Raw genomic sequence first — 22,846 nt, 5'->3', positions numbered from 1 at the left:
TTTAACCCTTTAAGATGCACTTCTTGAATTTTTTTGAGCTGGTTGAACCACTTCAGATGCATTTTTACAGCAACAAATATAATAATTGAATATGGCACTCTTGCCTATGTAATATTACTTAACTATATGATATAAATCTAGATCTAAAAACATAACTTTTTGATTTCATACCATGAATTATAAGGGCTTCTAACTGCATTCTGATAGGCTTGAATACACAGCAGGTGATATTGGCCACTCAATTCCTGTTTTTCTTTGTTTTATATGCTTATTCAATGGCATAATTTATGTCAGCACTAGGTTAATTAGGATAACTAGGCAGGTTAGGGTAATTAGGCAAGTTAATGTATAACTTGTATAATTATTCTGTAGACAATTAAAAAAAAATTATGTAGCTCAAAGAGGCTAATAATATTGACCTTAAAATGGTTTATATAAAGCGAAATCTGTCATATTTCATTAAAAATATTTTAATTTGTGTTTTCTTATGGGTTTGAACTGATGTGAAGGTGAGCAAATGCACATTTTAATTTTGGGATGAACTGACCCTTTAAATACTACTTTAATTATAACTGTTCATTGGTTCATATCATTTCCTTTCTGTGTTTGTATATTAAGTATTCCTGTGAAATGCCTGTCCGCATTCTGGGTTTCTTACTGCATGAATGGATGCAATGTGATCAAATGGCTTGGGCCAGACACTTAGTATACCCCTCCCTTAACTCTCCCTTCCACTTCCTAAAAAAAAAACTCACCCCATCCCACAGTGCTTCTGGCTTCCTCCACAGACACCTCCACCTCCACCTCCCCTCAGTGTTTTTCAATCCTTTTTGGCTGCCAAACCAACTTTGGCTGTTCTTATTTGAGTGTGGCGTGTTATTGGTTTCATTGTGGGTTTCATTTTGCAGCATCTGGTTGCTTTGGTTCGCAGGTGGGCTTGACTAAACATGCATGTGTCCGTTTGCAGGAGAGATCTGCGGCTTCAGGATTCACGGGCAGAATGTGCCTTTCGAGGCGGTGGTGTTGGATAAGTCCACTGGGGAAGGCGTGATCCGGGCCAAGGATAAACTAGATTGTGAGCTGCAGAAAGAGCATACCTTCACCATCCAGGCCTACGACTGTGGAGAGGGACCTGACGGCGGAAACATGAAGAAATCTCACAAGTGCGTATATTGTTTGGATACCCAAGTTGATTGAATGAAGAGTAAAGATGGAGGGGATGATAAATTAAGTAGTATCAAAATGTGTGAACATATAATCTACGAAACACATCAGTGTGCGCACATCTAGCAAAATCTTAAAGGCAGGTACTTTATTAAAACAAACACAATAGAAAAATTTTAAAAACAATAGGCACACTCTCACTTTAGCTCTCAAAAGACAAATTTAATTGGACAACGTTTCAACCTACATGGTCTTCATCAGGTCACCCAAGAAATACATGAGAGCTCAAGATGTAGTCAAACTCTACACATCACACATACGTACAATAATCACCCCAATTATCCTAAAAAAAAAAAAAAAAATATATATATATATATATATATATATATATATATATATATATATATATATACATACAATTTTGTGTTTAATAGACGCCTAATAGACATCTAAACATAGACAGCTTGACCAAAACAAGGCTAAACATTGGCTTTCAGTGAAAATCTAACAGACATCTAAGAATAGCTCAAAACTAGACTAGTCGTCAAATATTAAGTCAGATTAGACAGACTTTATATGTGTAGTCATTCATTTCTGTTTAATTGATGATTAGTCTAGTTTTTGGTCTATTCTTAGACGTCTATTAGATATTTACTGACAGCCCAAATTTAGTCTTGTTTTAGCCAAGATGACTATGTTTAGACGTCTATTAGACATCTATTAGATATCTTTTAAAAACAAAAAACACGAATGCATAAACACATGTATAATTATAGAAAAGATGTCAAGTCAAAAGCCAAATTCAAACCCCTAAGAGACAAGGTATTTAATGTGTGAATATAAAAAGCAAGCTTCCTTTTGTGGTAAATTACCTATATAAATGCCCCTTCTAGGTATTATATTTGAAGGAAGATAAAATAATAATAATAATAATAATGTTAATAATAATTCCTTACATTTATATAGCAATTTTCTTGACACTCAAATCGCTTTACACAATGGGGCGATCTACTCACCCACCACCAAAATATATTCTAACCATAAATGTTTGGAGTTCAACAAAGGTATATTTATTTGATCAAAAATACAGTAAATATTTTAAATATTGTTAATATTTAAAATTTAAATTATAAATTGTTTAAATTTTTAGTAAATAGTTATTTACAATAATTGTATTAAAATTGTATATATTTTAAAATAGAACAGAAATGCATGCACATGGACTTTTAATTTCATTCTGCCAGCCCCAGGGTTTCCGGTAAATTGTCATCCTATACAAAATCGCAGCGTTTAAGATGTGATTTCTTAAAAAAAAAACAGTGATCTTTACTACCTGATCGAGATATGATGTAAAGTGGGAATCAGACCAAGCAAGAAGCACTGCATTAAATTTCATTTTTCTGCACCATGTCTTTAGAATATGGAAATTAACTTTACTCCTGTATTTTTAATAGAATTTCTGCGCTTATTCCAATATGCTGATTTAGTCAGGAGACATTTATTTTTTCGATTTACAGTTGATGTCAGAATTATAAGCTCCCTTTGAAATTGTTTTTCTTTTTTTAATATTTCCCAAATAATGTTTAACAGAGCAAGGGATTTTTAATGATATTTTTTCTTCTGGAGAAAGTCTTGATTGTTTTATTTTGGCTACAATAAAAGCAGTAAAAAAAAAATTAAGGTCAATTTTTTTGAATTTTTTTACTCCGATGGTCTACAGAACAAGCCATCCTTATACAATAACTTGCCTAATTATCCTAACCTGCCTGCCTCTTTTAAAAAACTGGCCTCCCTTTGTGACTTTAAAATAAAGTTTTAAGTTTCCCTTTGTTTGATAAAATAAAATGCTTATAATTAAAGAGTATTATAGAATATTACAGTAAGTTTAAACACAATGTCTGTGTCTACTGTAGGTCAAGCTTTACATCACATGCCCACAAGATATTTATAAAAATCAGCACTGAAAAGTAAAAAAAAAAAAAAAAAGGAAAGCTTACTTTTCTAAGTTTGCTTACTCACTGCTGTTTTTTCTTTCCACCTTTTATAATTATATTTATTATACTAATCATATTTCAGAATTAAAATCCAGAAATAGTTTATTTGTTTAGATTTAGCACATGCAACTTCATTTCTCCCATGCTTTAAATTTTTATTATTTATTTATTGTGCGACTTGGTGGCTCAGTGGTTAGCACTGTCACCTCACAGCAAGAAGGTCATGTAAATGAGTGTATATGCATATTTTTAAGCAACCAAGAAACAGAAATGTGTGCACATCAAGAATTCTCAAAGGCAGGTGCTCGATCAAAAACAATTAAAGTGGCAAAGATAAAAAGAAAATTGGCACACTGCCACTTTAGCTCTCACTTTAGCTTTTTTAATGTGACAACATTTCGACCTACATTGTCTTCATCAGGTTAGACTAACCACTGTATATGCATGTTTCCCAGTACTGGGTTGCAGCAAGAAGGGCATCAGCTGTGTAAAGCATATACTGGATAAGTTGGCGGTTCATTCTGCTGTGGCGACTACTCACAAATAAAGGGACTAAGCCAAAGGAAAGTGAATGAATGAATTATTTATTTATTTATTTTGTTTTGACACTTGCTAGCCTTTAGATCATGTGTAAATGAATCATCCATCTGCTAACAGACAGGATCTGCGTCACTGCCGTGTGCTTATTCTCTCGCGTCCACTTCTAGTTTATTAATCAAGTCTTTGATGTCCCTCAGGGCCACCGTCCACATCCAAGTGAATGACGTGAACGAGTACTCTCCAGTGTTCAAAGAGAAGTCCTACAAAGCCACAGTAATCGAGGGCAAGAAGTACGACAGCATCATGAAGGTGGAGGCCGTGGACGCAGACTGCTCTTTCCAGTTCAGTCAGATCTGCAGCTACGAGATTGTCACCCCCGATGTGCCCTTCACCATTGATAAGGATGGTAAGTGACTGCCAAAACTCAGCTCTAACAGCAATATTGACTTCTAGGTCATTGTTATTCATGCGCATATAAAAAATTGATTTGTTCAAACAAGCCGTAGCACTCTAATGTTGACGTTAGCCATCTGTCACCTTGAGATGTGGCCGGAATTTAAAGACTCCCTGAAGTGCTTTGGAAAGCTATGTTTGATGTAATTTCAGCTGAAACGTGATTACAGGGTGGGTTATATTAAGTAGCTCCTCCCATGTTTTAAAATAGCCAATAGCGCTTTGTTTATATTGCAGATCTGAGTGTTATAGCAATGGTGAGTTTGTATAATTGTTTCCTTGCTTTATAATACAGGGTACAGTGTTGAGTTCTATTGGGTCTAAGGGTGTCACGATCCTCCAAATCCTCGATTCGATTACATTTTCGATTCTAAAGGCATGATTCGATTCGATTTTCGATTATGAATAATTAATTAATGACCAATTAATTATTTGTAGCCTACCGTTTAAACTACCTGACCTGCTTGGTCTTTGTTTTACCCATAAACAAATCATACAGTAAATGAATAAAGGCAAGATACACACATAATTACCACCTGTCAATCACTTTTTCTGCGGGACTCGTGAATAGGCAGTGATCTGTGTCGTTATAATGGCGTCAGTAAAAAAGACGCACAACCAACAGGAACCAGCCAACAGTATCTGAGGTGTTCGCTAAAATGACTAAGTACAAGTGAGTGAAATATTGAAGCAGTCCTCTGACTGCCTGGACCTGCTCTCTCGAGCGCATGGCTGTGAGTGCGTCTGTGTCTGTGTGGTCACGTAATGTGCATTTTCAGAGGTAAGTTAGAGAGGAAGGAGGGCTGCTCAGAAATGCTACACGCCACTGTGGATGTCAATGCTACACGCCACTGTGGATGTCAAATCGTTGTCGTTCTAAAATGCCTTTTAAAAACAAAGACAGTGTAAACAGGGCCTGAGTGTGTACTTTTCACGAGCGGATTTGCAACAGGGGCGGGCGGAGGATCGATATGCCGGTGTTGTCTATCGGATGAACCGTATGTAATACGTACATAGCAGAGCTTGCAAAACTGTGTTTTTTTTTGTCGACAACACGAACGTTGTCAACATAACTCACTGAAAATCCAAAATTCTTACACACCGGCGACTTCATTGAAAGAGGAGAGGTTCTGTCGACGGGTCTCCTGCTTCTGCAGTTTAACAAGCACTTCAACAAGCCGGTTATTTTCCCGCTTGGCAAGCCAAGCTGACGTGACATGGGGGCGTGGCAGCATCGACGATTCTATTTTTGGATTCGATAATCGAAATTGAGCATAAATATCGATCGATTTCGATTAAAAATCGAAATTGTGACACCCCTAATTGGGTCTGATATGTTATGCAGTCTGCGCTGACTTGCGCATATAATCCGTTCTGTATTGCCATGTCTCTGGACCAGAGAAGCCCTTGCATTGTTAGTTTGTCAGACTTTATTTCAACCCAGACTAATAGTAAATATGTGCCTCAACCTACATTTCATGCTACAAATTAAATACGTTTCTCAAGGTACATAATGTTACATGTTTCAGATAACTGATTCACTAGAGGGCGCTGTCTGCATATTTTCAAATTTGAAATGCATTACATAGGGCAGGGGTGTCTAAACTCGGTCCTGGAGGGCCGGTGTCCTGCTATGTTTAGCTCCAACTTGCTTCAACACACCTGCCAGGAAGTTTTTAGTATATCTTGTAAGAGCTTGATTTGTTTTTTCAGGTGTGTTTGATTAGGGTTGGAGCTAAACTCTCCAGGACACCGGCCCTCCAGGACCGAGTTTAGACACCCCTGACTTAGGGTATGATCCCGATGCCCTTTTTGTACATGTCTACATGAAGGTGGGGCTAAATGTACAGATCACCTAGTGTGGGGGTTTGCAACTTTATTCGTAGCACTGATCAGCGTTCATATTGTTCATTTTGTCATGGAGTGGGTGGGGTGAGGGGTGTTGAGGAGGTGTCGTCATGTATTTACAATTTTTTGAACAAGAATTTGAATGCACAGCGCATTTAATGCAATTGTGCAAAATATAGCCAAATCGTGCCTTTTGTGCAAGTTTAAATTAAGTAGGAAATTTGCGTGAGGTGAAAAACGTCAACAAGCGTAAAGAGTAAACTAGAGAGAGTGAGAAAAGTTTGATGTAGTGAACTCGGCATTAAAGGGTGAACTCACAATAAAGTGGGATTGCATATATTATAGTCATTTTGCTATCTTCCAACCTATTACGTAGCTAACAACTGATCTAAGCCCAACCAATAGTTTTTTCAAAAGCAAATGTAAGAGAAAAGTGCACTGTGACCACATAGTTTAACTTTGGCTTTTACATTGGAAACATGCTTTTCCAACTGAAACCCAAACAAGGATAGCCGAGGTGCGCATATTCGATTACAAATCATGGACAACATTTAGTTGTTTTGTGTTAGTTTTTTTGTTGTTGTTCTTCATTCATTGACAATATGTTCCTATAAGTATTATTAGTGTGAAAAGGAAAAAAAAGTTGTTGGCATTATCCTGCCCCGTAGTGTTCATTTTACACTAGAAACCGCAATCAATTGTATGTTTAAGTATGTTTCTGCGGTTTTTATAAAAATGTAGGCTGAAGCATGTATTCTTAATAAGCCTGTGTTGCTTCATTCACCCCAACTTAAAAGCACATTTACACTGTCCCTGCCATTTTTTCCTATTAGAATCTTATTCACCATGTAGAACAGACATCATTTTGAATGTCCTAGTTGGCTGAATGCTGACTTTAAATAAGTGGTTAATCAGTGAAATTATTTCCCCCTCTCAGTGCTTGCTGTATAGGTGAGTGTTGTTCCCAGTCACAGTTTGGGTTCTTCTCCATATTGTTACGACTAATAAATGTGGAGTGTTTCTCTGTCTGTAGCATTTAATATTTTTTAATATATGAGAGTGTTTGGGTTTCATGTGAAAATGACCAATTTCTGCCGAAGCAATGATTCAGATATATTTGATTGGTCAGAGGAGCCAATGAGAAGCTGAAGTTTTTTTGGTGAGGTCATATACATTTGTTGAATAATTTAATGATTTTGGTGGATATGAGAAACTGCAAGGTTTGAATGTTGATATCTTTAATTAGGAATGCAAAATTTATCTGCGACCATATCGATACCAGCCAATAAATTCCACTTTTTTTGTTATCGTTATCGGTGTGAGAACAAAATTAGGCAGATATCTTAAAATCGATTTGATTGTATTATTGTATTATTGTATTAAATTGTATTATTTCTGCTTGTTGAACCACTACACAAGCTTTCTGCCTGCCACTGTTTTATTATTTAGATTTTTGTAAATACATAGTGAATTGGTTGCTTTATTTATGCTTTTTAAATAAAAGAGAGCTGGTCATAAAAAAGAATAGTCGAATAGATCGGTTCAAACTTTTTTTTAGTTAAAGTTTTAAAATAAATCCAGTTGTTTAATCCTGTATGTGTTTGTTTTTTGTTTTTGAAATCATACAGAAAATTTCAAGAGTTATTGGTTATCTGTATCTGTCAAAATTTCCATATCGGTGCATCTTTAATGCCTACATTCAAGTTTTGTTGTTGTTATTGAGCACACTAGCTTATACAGTAGATAACCCTAAGACTAATATATTGCTACTAACACTCCAAAACCTTCAGAAGGGCTTTAAGCATGATTATTCTGATTTGGCTTTTTTTTTAGCTTGTAAATTAATTGCTTGTCACTTCTGCGTCTAAACAGGCAACATCAAGAACACAGAGAAGCTGAACTACGGCAAGGAGCGCATGTACAAACTCACAGTGACTGCCTATGACTGTGGTAAAAACCGAGCATCCGAGGACGTCCTGGTTAAGATCAACATCAAGCCCACCTGCAAACCGAGCTGGCAAGGTATCAGTGACCTCTGGCTCTTCTGTTTCTCAGATAATCAACCCAACACAGCTCAATTTGCTTGTTTTTTTCAAAGCTGAAAGCCAGGCATGGTCAGTTTTGTAGAAGGTGAAGTGCACAACTTTGTGATTTTAATAAAGTGTGCAAATTTAAAAGATGGACACAATTTTAACTTGAGGGTAATTCTCTATCTAAAGTGGAATTTGGACAAAAATACATGGATTTTATTTGCTGAACTAATCTGATAGTCATTATATAAAAATGATATCTGAAGTACTTTTCAAAATGTATACAAATAATTGAAAAAAAACTGTTATTTTAATTGTAAAAATGCAAGTGTATGGAAAATTGATCGGATTGTTCAATGTTTGTTTAAGCTCACAAGCTTAATACAAAGTGCTACTGAACACTCTCTTATAGTCTGTTTTGTGCATGACACATTTTGTGCCTGATGCTGACAGGATTTAACAAAAGGATTGAGTATGAGCCTGGTACAGGAAGCCTAGCGCTGTTTCCCAGCATGCATCTGGAGACCTGTGAGGAGCCGATCACCTCCATCCAGGCCAGCATCATGTTGGAGACCAACCACATTGGCAAGGGCTGCGATCGAGACACTTACTCTGAAAAATCCCTGCACAAGCTATGCGGTGAGTTCCAACCCTACTATTATAATGGATTAACATCAAGATCATTAAATGTGATTATGACTTTATTGAAATGTATGTTGAGGCAAGATGCTGCAGGTGATAAGGGTAAAACATTGCCTAATAGTTAATCACCGTAATTCCCCTGCTCATTGAATACATTAAGAATGACAAACATATTCTTAAATTTTATGTAAGACTATGAAAATGAGGCATTACTTCATAAAATATCTGCTTATTTGCATATATTTCTAGCACAAAAATCTGTCGGATTTGTCGTTCCACAATAAACCAGATTTTTTTAAAGTCAGGGTGTCCATGGGGTCTTAAAAAGTATTACAAGTTGATAACTCAATTTCGAGACATTTGAGGCCCTTAAAAAGTATTTAAAAGTCTTAAATGCCTACAAGTTATAATGTCGCCAATGTTACCGTTTGAAACCTAAAGTGGCGATAAAGGCCTTACAATGTATGGAAAGAGTCTTAAAAAAGGTCTTATAAGGTACTGAATTTCACTTTCTGATTTCTGTTGTTTCCTGACAGTGTAAAGATTTACATGTAATCAGTGAAATTTAGTATGAAAAACCCATTTTGAGAAAACGTCCTGTAGAAATATGTAACGTCATTTAAATGAGACAGAAATTACAACAAACAACTGAAGTGTAAACTGTTTAAAACTCATTTACATAATCATATTACATGTGTAATCCCATAGGTAATGACTGAAGCAAAATGTAAGCAGTAATTTGGGCCGCTCTGATGAATATCTGTTTGTGTGCCCATCCAGGTGCCAGCTCTGGCACTGTGGAGCTTCTGCCTGCTCCCAGCAACTCTGCCAATTGGACTGTAGGTCTGCCCACTGACAATGGTCATGACAGTGACCAGGTGTTTGAGTTCAACGGCACTCAGGCCATCAAGGTTCCCGAGGGGGTGGTGAGCACCACCCTGAAGGAACCCTTCACCATCTCTGTGTGGATGAGACACGGGCCTGGAGGACGAGAGAAGGAGACCCTCCTCTGCAACTCAGACAAGACTGGTGATTCACATTCACACACACTAAGCACAAATACTTGTTTTGGTGGTTTATGAGGACTCTCCATCAGTATAATGTATTTTTCACTCCAAAAACTTTCCCATCCTTCAAACCCAACTCTCACAGGAAACCGGTGGCAAGTTTTGAATGTAAAAAAAACTGTTATGTATGATTTTTAACAATTTGTGAAGACACAGGGTATGTCCTCATAAACCACCTCATTATTGTAATGACATTGACATTATACAAACCATCAAAACCAACATATACACAGAACACACACAGGACAGAACGAGTGATGATGATAGCTTACTGTTTGTGTGTCCTCTTTGTCTTTTTACCACTGTGGGACTGTTAACATGTTATAGTGTTAACTACGGTGGCCGGGAAGTGCAAAACAACATTACAAAGTATAAAACACTTTTACAAAGCTCGAGACAAATTTACATTTTGAAAAACATTTTTACCTATCATCAGACACAATTACATAGTAAAAACAATTTTACCAAGGACGAAACAAATTTACATTTTAGAAAAAAATTAACAGGAGGCAAAACGCAAAAAAAGTCCCGAAACAAATTTACAATTACAGATTATTTACGGTAAGGGAATGTACCACACACCGGAAGTGACGTGAAATGTACGTACCAGACACCGGTAGTGACGGAATGTAACACACACACTGGAAAATATCAATAATATCCATCTTGTGTGAGACAGGTTTCCACGAGTCTAAGACTACAAAAATCATGGTTTGACTAACTGCGATTAAAACATAGAGCTATTCTGAGAAAATATCAGCGTGACATTTTTTTCTAAAATGTAAATTTGTTTCGTCCTTGGTAAAATTGTTTTTACTATGTAATTGTGTCTGATGATAGGTAAAAATGTTTTTCATAATGTAAATTTGTCTCAAGCTTTTTAAAAGTTTTTCACACTTTGTAATGTTGTTTTGCGCTTCCCGGCCACCGTAGTTAACACATGTAATTGTGTTATTAATGATGTTAATGCATTTATTTAATTTGAAATTATGAATAATTAAATGAATTTAGTTGACTGCACTGTTTTGACAATCAAAGCAAAATATTGTTATTATTATTATTATTATTATTATTATTATTAATACTAAAATGATACACCTGCTAATGTTAACTAATAAAGAAATAAAATATATATTTCTATATTAATAAATAATAATAACAACAACAACAACAATAATAATAATAATAATAAAAATACAGATATTCACAGTTGGTGAAAGTAGATTTTATTCATATGAATATAGTGTGTGCTTATTATTTTATGTTTTTTGTTTAAATAAACAACAGTTAATCCATTATTTTACAAAATATGAGGGCTGCACAATGTTGGAAAAAACTAGCGTTGAAATGTTTTTTTTTCTGCTGTATATATTGCAATATGATTATAATTTCACCAGGTGGCATGAATAGCTCTATTTCTGTTTTCTAGAATTCATTATTTTAGAATAATTGTGATGATTTCATCGGGCAGAGCATTTTCATAAAATATATTTACGGAATTTACAAGCTATAGAATAAAGCAAACAAACAAAATGGGTTTAACCGATGGTTTTCAAGAGAGTGTAAATGTATTCTGGAACTGTAAATGGATTACACTGTATAGTCTTCATGTGTAAAAAAAATTAAATGCAATTAATCTAAAGCTACAAACAATATAATTTCTTATACACAAATGGTTTAAATCAGCTTAAACTTCGTCACATGCCTTAAAAACAAGAGCAAAAAGTCATTTAAAAAAACTCTGATGTTAAACTTTGCAATAGCTCTATAGTTAAGTCTGTCACGCTAAAAAAATGTTGTTGTACGATATATTGTCAAAGAAATTGTTCCAATAAGTAATATTATTGTCGTTTTGAGATCACTTTACGCCACTGATTATAGAATGATTATACAACAAGCATAAATGCAAATAGCCGTAAACTCTTGCAAGTCTTTTTATTCTTAAGGTTATTTAGATTCTGTAATTTGATGTCAGAAATGATGTAAATGTCCAATCATTAACTTTGACATTGGTGTGGTATAGGGCTGTCAAGATTTCTGATTTCGAGATGGGGGGCATATATTGCACCCAAATTTATTGCGATAAACGATATTATTGCCACTTTATAACTTATTATATCACAAATAAAAATAATACATTTTTACAACATAATAGTGTAATAATTTAGGTACACTGTTTCAAAGAACATTTTATTTTTAAGAAGAACATTTAGAATATTTAGGTTTGAAATTGAAAGATGAAAAAAAAATATCTTAAAACAAATAAGTAATAATAAATAGTAAATCGAAACAAAAAAATCGCCTTTTAAAGCATCTCAGGCGCCATTTTATTTTAATAATCAGGCAGATTCCAAGACTGGACTGTTTGTTAAATATTTGTAGCATATTTTTGTAAATGCTGTTTTTTTTTAATGTGTTTAACTGCTACATCTCTTTAGTTATATACTGTAATGGTACCTGTCTGTGAGTGTGTGTTATTTTGGACTGTTATGTTTATATTTGCACTGACAGGTAATACATCCGTTACAGTTAACTGTCCGGAAGACAGTTCTTGCTCCCATGTTAAACAAATGGGTAGGGTGGTAATGTTTTAGGTGTGATTTAGGGCAAGTTGTGTTGCCTTTTTTCATTGCCACTGTTCTGAAACAAATTTGACATATTGGCTCGTTCACATTACAGACTCCCTTCTCATTCGGCTCAAAGCTAAAATATTCCCACACTGGAGCTGAAGACTGTGGCTTTGAAACCAAGTCCGTCGCGACTTATTTATCCTAACTGACTGTAGCTTCTAAACACAAGTCATTGGGTTCGTGTTTTGTCTTCTTTACCTTCACTATCCACTCTCTCTCTGTCGCACATACTCTGTCTCTGTGTGTGCGCAGCGAGCGTGTGTGAATTTGTAAATATATATTGCAATGGCAAATATTATTGAGGTCATATACAAATATTGCACGATAAGTCGATATATTGATTATTGTGACAGGTCTATCCACAATGTTCCAAAGTGTGGTTCCTGGTCAGCTATAATCCCAACTTAATGTTGCTGTTTTTGCCATGTGACTATTATGAATGTGCCCAATGCAATATCAATGCTAAAACAATAGATTGTGCAGCCCTACTAAACATAACTCATTTTCATCACATGTTGTCCAGCATTTTATTAGCAATATTCCAAGAAGTTATACATTTAATCATTTCAGAAATACTCTATATCAGTGGTTCTCAAACTTTTTTCATCAAGTACCACCTCAGAAAAAAAAATTATCTCTCCAAGTACCATCAAAATGAGCAGTATTGAGATACAGTAGCGTAGTAGGGCCAGTAAAGCATCTACAACTCTGCACAGTTAAAAAAACGTGGCAGATTACCTCAGAAATATAGGCTATATGTCATATATGTCATATTATATACATCATTTTTGATAAATTTTGAAATGTGTGAAGCATGTACATGACATATTTCATTCCTCCGCGTACCACTAGAAGGAAGCCTGCGTACCACTAGTGGTACACGTACCACAGTTTGAGAACCACTGCTCTATATAATCTATGCACAGCAGTTGGTTTTCTTTCATTTAAAAGGAAAACAGTGATTTAAAAATCTTTAATGATATAAAATCACATTAGTTGGCGGAACTAAACTAGAAAAGCATCTTGATGTTTTAGATGGTTGTTAAAGGGCTTTATTGTAGTAGTGTTGGGAGTCTCACTCTCTGGTCAGTCAAGTGAAATCCAATGCGCTAGAAAAAGCTCATCATCTGGGTCTTATGTAAGGCTGATTACATCACAGTTATGTCCTCGTTTATAGCAACTTGCTTCATTGTTTTCTAGAAGAGTGTGGCTGCAGCAAATACAGCACATAGTGTACGGCTCCTTATAAATCCTTTTATCTGCATCTGAGAGTAAAAAAACATCAAGTATTGCGACATGCCATCTGTCATGTGATAAACAAGTGAATTGAGATTAATGATTATTGACAGAAGTGTGGTTTTATTCTTCTGTATGTGCAGAGATGAACAGGCACCATTATTCTCTGTATGTGCACAACTGTCGCCTGGTGCTGCTGCTGCGTCAGGAACCCACCGAATCGGAGAGCTACAAACCTGCTGAATTCCACTGGAAACTCGATCAAGTGAGTCCGCTCGAGGCCCTCCGAAGCACAGAGTTTGTGAAAGACGCCCTTGTGTGTTACTAAATGCTATGTTTAGCCAGTTAGCGGTGAATGAATAGGTCACCTCATGTGTTGAATTAAGGCAAAACATGGCGAAAGTTGTTCTGACGAAGTGGTCCATGTGCAGTGGACAAAATCTGATGCAATGACAGAGAAATGCATTCGACTTTAGATGCGTTTATATATAGTTCAGATTTATTTAAAGTCATGCATTTGAACGTTTTAAACCAAAGGATTTAGCTGTGATCGGCTATTGTCAACATTTCATGGCTTTTAATATTGTTATGTATTGTGTTACGTAAGGTATTAGCAATACACTTGTTTCACCTACTTAAATGGTGAAGGGAACAGACTCATAGGAAATACATGCTTCAGACTTGCTTAAAACTGTTAAAAAATACTTTAGCATATGCTTTGCTACAGTTTCTAGATGAAATGAACACTGAATTGAGTAACTTTTGTTCCTTTTTACATTAATAATACTTATAGGGACAAATTATGCAGAATAGAATATTATTTTTATATAGTTCTTTGCACAGGGCGACATGGTGGCATGTTTGCATGTTCTCCCTGTGTTCACGTAGGTTCCTCCGGGTGCTCTGGTTTCCCCCACAGTCCAAAGACATGTGTTATAGATGTATTGGATGAACTAAATTGGCTGTAGTGTATGAGTGCGTGTGTGAATGTGTGTTTCCCAGTACTGAAAATGTGGCTGGAAGGACATCCGCTGCATGAAACATATGCCTGAATAGTTGGTGGTTTATTTTGGCGACCTCTGAAACAGAGACTAAGCCAAAGGAAAATGAATAAATACCTGATGTGTAAATGTCTGATTTGTAATTGAAAACGTCTGTTTCATCTATTTCCATTTGGACAACTTTTCGGTCATGGTCAATAACTCACTTTGTAGTTTTAATTTGGTGAAGCACGGTTCCACAAATATCCACATTCCACAGATGAAAGCAATGCAAAATCAAGGTAAAATGATGAGGTCACAGAGCACTTTCCTCTTTTGTTTGTGTTTGAAAACACTATCGGTTGGGTTTAGAGGATGGTTTGGGTCAGTCATTCGCTAGTTGATTCGAACGTATCTCTGTATCTGAAACACACAATAAAATGTAACGCAACTTATTTTACTGCGCAACTTATTTTATGTTATGCAAAAATGTCGTCTGAGGCCTGTATTTTTAGTGAGCATAGGCTGTAAAATTAATGCGTTTCTAAGTTGGCTAATAGCTTTTTTCGAGTAGCAGGTTTTCACTTTCTACAATGCAGAAGTTTATCTGAATGAATTTTCGGCTTTAGTCTGCCGTTAAATTGCTAACTACTGCTGCTAATATAATCTCCCTATGGAAATAAACTAAAACATTAAAACTCGAACTCGAGTCTCTAAAAACATTTTGTTGGACTGCCCAATTTTTATGTTATAAGACAGATGTTTTTTTTACCAGGACAGACTTTAAAGTTGTATTCACGCACTCGGATTTTACCATTTTTGTTAAAAAGTTATTTAAGTAATTATTCTGATGTTGTATTCATTTAGTTCTTAACATTTTTTGATTTCTGTTGAAGTTGAAAATGTGTTTGCTTTTTGTGCATTGTTTGTGAAATTATGTTAAATGTTTAATATGTATCTGCCATGTAATAGCCAACAAGCCTGGTATGGTATTAAACAAATAATATGGTATTAAACAAACAACTGAGGCCTGTTCCTTTTCCCAGGTGTGTGATAAAGAATGGCATCACTATGTGTTAAACATCGAGTTCCCGGCAGTGACTTTGTTTGTGGATGGAGGCACCTTTGAGCCGTTCCTGGTTACAGAGGATTACCCTCTGCATACCTCCAAGATTGAGACCCAGCTCACCATCGGCGCCTGCTGGCAAGGTACAGACACTAATCATCATTGATTCATCATACACATTGTGATTCAAACTCAGCTTCACAGTTGAATGTTCTGTCGACAGATGCAGATAAAAACAATTGTGTTTAATAAATTTAATTAAGCACCTAAAAAATCTACAGATTGGCCACAAACATATATTCCTAATTTTTTAATAATATAAAAATATATAGAATTATATATTTAGTCTTATATATTGTCATATTAATTAATAATAATCTTATTTCAGAGTTTTGTGGCTTTAATTCCATGTCAATATTTATAGTGACATTTTTCTTTTTTTAAAATAAAACAATACTAATGTATTATTATTATTACTATTATTGTTATTGTTATTGTTATTAATTTAAATATGTGTTTAAATTTGTTCTTATTTTGGAAAATATACCCAAAAATATGTTTGATTATTTATATGTAGGATTATTTGTTTTTTCTCTACAGTATTTTACTAATATTTGTTTAATAATCTGTATGAAGTGAGAACTTTTTCAAAATTTGGCTTTAGTTCCATGTCAGTATTTGTAGTAATGTTTTCCTTTTTTAATAAAAACAGTGATTATTTATTTATTTATTATTATTATTATTATTATTATTATTATTAATTTAAATACTTGAATATGTATTTTAATTTTTCCTTATTTCGGAAAAATAGACTGAAAATATGTTTGATTATATGTGTGTATGATTATTTTATATGTATGTATTTTCCCTTATATTTTACTAATATTTATATAATAACCAGTTTGAAATGAAAACTTTTCTTGACTCTAATGCATGTATGAAGTGCCGTTCTTTTCCTTGACTCTATTTATGAAGTGCCTTTCTTTCCCTTGACTCTATTGAGCCCTGGTGTTTTCCTGCTCTTCTGTCTTACTCTACAGACTTCTCAGGACATGACAATGACACTGAGACTCTCTCAGAGCCTTTGACAGGTTTCCCATGTCTTTCCTGATCTCACCAATCTATCCAAACGCACGTCTCTTAACGCATATGCTCAGCTTCAATCAACAACACCATAACACTTATAGCATGATGCCAACGAGTCCAAAGACATCATATCATAAACCCTGCTTGTCTTATTCTCCATTGTGTTTTATTGATTTATCAGTCCAACTCCATCTCATTTCTGTTCACCTGCAGATTGTGAGAAGTACAGCATTGTTATGTATTATTGTTATGATTTTTAGGACTCTACCTTTAACTAATATTGGCACCCTTGGTAAAAATGAGCAGATAAAAAATAACAAAAGTTGTTCACTCACTTTTTTTTCTTATTATTTGTATTATTATACATTTTTGCTGATATTTTGTAAAACCGAAGTCTATGAAAGATAAATAATAGTGATCAATATAGAAAAACTTTCATTTAGAACAAATAATTACATACACAGCAGTTTTATCTAAAAAAAAAATAACAATATCTTTTTTTGACATATGTGAGATGATGAATTATTAAATAATACAAGAAAAAATATTTTGACTACATTCTTATTCTTATTTTTAGTGTGACTAGGATGAGGAAAATGTTTTACCCATGATATAAATATGGTTTAATTATGAGGTACTGTAACACAAAGGCCAAAGTCTACTTGATCTCTGTAAGTACGACCAAACAACATAGCTGTGATTTGCAGCAGTGGGTTGTTGAGCTTGACAGAATAACAAGTGACAATAAGAAATTAGCAAAGACACTGTTGTGCAACACTAAAGTATTATGAGTCAGTCTGGAAGAAAATGTGTCGGGATCCCGGACGAGCCCCAATTTTGCAACTTCAAACAAGGTCACTACACATACAGTAAGAAGGTGATGCTAAAAAAAGAGCATTTTTACTCATCAAGATAAACATAAAACCTATTGTTTTAATATATAAGACAGGGCTCAAAAGATTGTGAAATTGACCAGTAAGAGACGATAACATCAAACATAGAATGTTTTACAGGTAATAGTCACACGTGCACTGCTGTTCCCAATTACAACAGACTGAGTAGGTCTGGGCTATTATTCGAAGGTGATTTTTCATGTGCATTTTGAAAGTAAAATTGGTTCTAGCAAACCTTTGGCACATGCTTTCAGGTGGAGCAGTATTTACTACACAGAGTCATACTACATTGATGAGTTAGGCTAAATGACATTTGAAATCAAAATCAATTTAATCAGACAATAATGAAGTCTTGACAACTGTTCTGGTTTACCACTGAACACTGAATTGTGCTTCCCTGACAAGATGTGCATGAATTTTGTATGCAGTGTTGGTCAGTAGCGTTGCTACAAGTAGTGACACTACTAGCTTAACTACATTTATCAGTAACGTGGCGGTAGCAGTGCTACATACTAAATCAAATAGCTTCTCAGTAGCAAATCTATTTTTTTAGTCAAGTAGCGCAGTAGCGTCCACACAAGCTGCAGTTACCGATCGTGGATCAATAAGTAACTGTACCAACATTCACAAAGCTGTGAGACCGATGTCTAGCCAAGAAGAGTAAATTGATAGGATGGTGAGAATGACTTCTTCTTCCTGGTTTACAGTGTTCGACAAAAAACATTTTGGTGTGTTACTGCCAACTCTTGCTCTGTTCGGTGACATCGCCAACCAATTAGGCTAACATGAGATATATATATATATATATATAATTTAAATAATACTATTTAATGGTTATTCCTTATTATTTTTCTTTATAAATTACTGTAGTATTTTAAATGTGTAACTATAATTTGTTTCTGTTTAGTACAGCATATTATTTGCAGTAAATAATTGAACTGAACAATTCTGCCTCATATGTTACATTGACAGTTTTATTGATCACTACGATATGATTGACTTGGATTTAAGGTGCTTCGATATAAAAATGAGAATTGCAAAAATAGCTTAATGTAATTTCTTTACGCCTTTGCCCATATATTTACCATGTGCGCCAGTATTATTGGAGGACACTGTAAGTCAGAGGGTTTGCAGGATTATTTATGCCAGTGGCATGAGTGCAGCAGACAGTGTGTCATTTCTTAGCATGTGCCCTTGCTGCCTGTGAGAGCATCAGCAGCATCAGTCAGTGTCGTATTACTGCCGAGGTCATTCTGGCCACTCCGCATCTCTCTGTGTCCTTTACAGCGTAGAGGACAGTAAATGCAGAAAGACACATACTACACTTCCATTTAAAACTCTTCTTAAAGAGACAGCTCATCTAAAAATTAGCATTTGATTTTGGCAAAAAAATAAAATGTACAGCTAAAAATATATTATTACTATTATTATGATTATAGATTATTATTAAAGGTGCAGGATGTAAGTTTGACACCCAGAGGTTAAACTAGGGATTGCATTCCTGGATTAAAACAAACACAAGCGCAGGCTGACAGATTGAGGACCAACAAGGCTGATTTAACGGCACCCGATATGAAGAATATTTTCCTTATTAAAAGGAGTTTTTGTTCTAACCAACACCTCAATCTGATACATTGCAAATGGCTTCAATTTCTTGTTTAGTTTACCTCATTACCTCATTGAACTTTAGATCCAACACATGGTCATTGTGCATGTACATTTATTAATGTTAAAGAGGTTTAATCTGTATTAATTAGAGTATAAACCTTACCATTCCGTGAGCAAGTGCAATGTTTTCTGCTTCTGAATGGCTGCATTTAAATTTCTGTCGTGTTTCGTCCTGTGCAAACAGCCAAATTGCTTATCACTCCGCATCTCGTCACGAAGCATGTTGTTAGGACACGGGTTACAATGTAACCTGCTCACCAAATGTTTATGTTAGTGATATTTATATTATTTGCTAATTAATAACCTCATGTGGAACTCTGAATCTGCATCTCATTTCAGAGTCTGCCACTGTCCACCAGAGGTTGCATTTCGGTCACAAGCGCAGACTTTGAGTTCCTTTCTGAATAAATGAATGAAATACCAAATACGTTTCCCTTTAAGGCAACTCGGGGTGCTAAAATATAATTGGCTAAACTGGCATTGGGCGGGTTAAAATGACCAAAACAAAGACAGCGTTCTGGCATGGAAAACATATTTTAAAAATTTAATATCTGACTTCAGCATTGTTTTTTAGATAAACAAGTATGTTCACTATCTAGAAACATATTATAGTATTTTATGCTTTAGAAGAGTCAAAAACTTAAATACAGCAACATTAATATTATGTCTATAAGCAATTATTTGAATAAAAAAATGCAAGAATGTATTGTAGTTTGCACAAAAAAATTAGGTATGATTTTATTTTTGTGATTTTTGTGTCATAATAATATTAAATGTTTCTTGAGCAGCATATTAAATGGAAAAATTAAAATGAACAGCCAAAAATAGGATATTGCTATTATTATGATGATAAATTATTTTTGTTATTATTATGCATATGCAGTTATTTGAATAATAAAATGCAAGAATGCATTGTGGTTTGCACAAAAATAAATGGTAGCGTAAATTTTTTTGTGTCATAATAATAATAAATGTTTCTTGAGCATATTAGTACATTAAAATGTTTTTGAAAGCTGAAAAATATAGCTTTGCCATGACAGGAATAAATTACATTACAACAGAAAACAGCTATTATATTATTATAATATATATATTCAATTGCAACACCACAATATTGTATTTTTAATTAAATAAATGCAGCTTTGGTGGAAACTAATCAACATAAAAAACTACTTCGAAACATAAAATAAAAAATAAATACTTCCAATTCCAAACTTTTAAACAGCACTATAAATGAGTTTTCTGAATATCCCAGCATTTTATGTAATATAGGACACTTTTGTGACCACATAAACAGTCCTATTTTACACTGGTATGATCATTGTTAGTGAATATTTATCTTTTTGAAGCTTGTCAGATGTGCTCGGTATTACCTGTCATTCTATAAAAGTCAAAACACAAGGCTTTTCAAAAACACTTTTATGTGCCATACAAGTAACAACAGCATGCTAAATTTCACATGACATAATAAAAAACGATGAAAAAAAAATCTTTTTTGGGTCACCCATTCCTCAAATATTCATAAACAGACGTACTTCAAAACCACAGTTAGAAAAATGCAAATATGTGAAATTGTGTTGCCTATTTTTTTTGTGCTTCTTTTTGTTCATTCCCATTCATTTGCTATTTTTTTCCTCCCACCAAGAGTTGCATGAAAGCGCAGGTCATCTATCATCGGCAGCACCAGCACTGAACTCCTAACATGCATGAGCATCAGTCACAGAGCATGCTTGAGCTCAGAAGAGAGTGTGTGTGTGCACGGGCGTTCAATATCTCACTGCTTCTATCCTCCTCTGGGCTTGTGTAGGTGGCAGTGCCCGCATGACTCAGTTCTTCCGGGGAAACCTGGCTGGACTCATGATCCGCTCTGGAAAACTGGAGAACAAGAAGGTGATCGACTGCCTGTACACCTGCAAGGAGGGGCTCGACGTGCAGCTTCCAGAAGAAGTGGCCTCTGCTGTCAAGGTGAGTGCTTGTGAACAGTGATTGAAACACAATAAGCAGTTGAAGTCAGAATTAATAGCACTCCTGAATTATTAGCCCCCTCTGTACATTTTTCCCCAATTTCTGTTTAATGGAGAGAAGATTTTTTCAACACATTTCTAAACATAATCATTTTAATGACTCATTTTTAATATCTGATTTCTTTTATCTTTTCCATGATGACAGTAAATAATATTTGACTAGATATTTTTCAAGATACTAGTATTGAGCCTAAAGTGACATTTAATTAGGCAGTTAGGCATGTTATTGTATAACAGTGGTTTGTTCTGTAGACAATCAAGAAAAAAATGTTGCTTAAGGGGGCTAATAATATTGACCCCAAAAATGATTTTTAAAAATTAAAAACTGCTTTTATTCTAGCCAAAATAAAACAAATAAGACTTTCTCCAGAAGAACAAATATTATAGGAAATGCTGTGAAAATTTCCTTGCTCTGTTAAACATCATTTGAGAAATATTCGAAAATAAAACTAATTTAGAAGAGGGCTAATCATTTTGACTTCTTCATTATATATACCTTTTGTTAAACTTTTAGAGCATTTTTCTTATTTTACATTTAATTTGTTAAGGATGCAATTAAAGAATTTTATATAATTAAAGTTTACTTGTATATATTAATAAATGTATGTATTAATAAGTGTAAAAAAAAATATCTGCTGCCTGCCAGATATGCTGAATGTGTTATGTAATCTGAAGTATTGTTTTTTTTACTTTGTTACTTGCTACTTCATCTATATAAAGAGGCTCTGACAGTCTACATTATAAGTCTTATAGAAATAAAGCTGACTAGTACAACAAAAATAAAAAGATAAATTTACAAAAAAATATTTTTCATTCAACTTAAATATAAATGTCTTAGTGATAATAGTTATATTTTGTAAAAAAAAAATACAAATAGCTGACATTTGTAATATTGTTTATAGAATACATATAATGTGTGTATATGTAAATATGTATCCTTATTTTTATGAATTAAAAATTAATACAAACTATAAAGAGTATTAAGTTAAAATTAATTAACCTTAAAAATAAGATAAAGTTTGTTAGGATATTCTATAATCAATATACTGAACAATAAACTCATACACTTAAAAAAAATATAAGATGCTGTAGTAACTAGTAAGTAGTAACTAGAGGGCTAATAATTCTGACTTCAACTGTATATTAATTGACTATTAATAAACATTATTTTTGCTTTAATACCTAAACAAAAAAAAAACATTTTATGTAATATTATTTCCAGCTTAATTTCAGTTCAGCTTAAGTCAGCAATGAAAAACCATGTGGTCCAGCTTGGTTATAAGTTTCTCTGTCTGTGTCTTTCCAGGTGGAGTTTAACCCTAACCAGTCATCACTGAGTCTGGAGGGAGATGACATTGAGAGCTTTGAGAAGGTCATGCAGCACATCTCCTACCTGAACTCCAGACAGTTCCCGACTCCAGGAATACGCCACCTCCGTGTCTCCACCACTGTCAAGTAAATTTACATCACTTCATTTCATCCAAAATGTAAAAAATGACTATTAAGATCAAGCATACCAATGAAT

The 22,846-nt window shown here is 34.4% G+C and overlaps 1 protein-coding gene across 6 annotated transcripts in view; it reads left to right on the top strand.

Annotated features, from left to right (window-relative positions):
- The window catches only part of clstn1 (calsyntenin 1), an 82,731-nt gene that overhangs the window by 48,496 nt on the left and 11,389 nt on the right, over positions 1-22,846 (top strand). For 4 of the 6 annotated variants that reach the window (XR_015522979.1, XR_015522978.1, XM_087306212.1 and 1 more), the window contains 9 exon segments: positions 968-1,163; positions 3,896-4,104; positions 7,872-8,021; positions 8,483-8,668; positions 9,452-9,700; positions 13,748-13,869; positions 15,631-15,793; positions 21,105-21,262; positions 22,628-22,776. Coding sequence is in view for 4 of the 6 variants with exons in the window: in XM_087306212.1 (XP_087162338.1) it covers positions 968-1,163; positions 3,896-4,104; positions 7,872-8,021; positions 8,483-8,668; positions 9,452-9,700; positions 13,748-13,869; positions 15,631-15,793; positions 21,105-21,262; positions 22,628-22,776 (1,582 nt within the window). In the remaining 2 variants the exon portion in view is untranslated. 6 annotated transcript variants of the gene reach the window in all.

The sequence above is a fragment of the Danio rerio genome, chromosome 23 (assembly GCF_052040795.2).
Source record: "Danio rerio strain M-AB ecotype USA chromosome 23, GRCz13ab, whole genome shotgun sequence".
Classification (NCBI taxonomy): domain Eukaryota; kingdom Metazoa; phylum Chordata; class Actinopteri; order Cypriniformes; family Danionidae; genus Danio; species Danio rerio.
The sequence above is the reverse complement of the archived record's forward strand: the minus strand, read 5'-3'. Positions and strand labels throughout refer to the sequence as shown.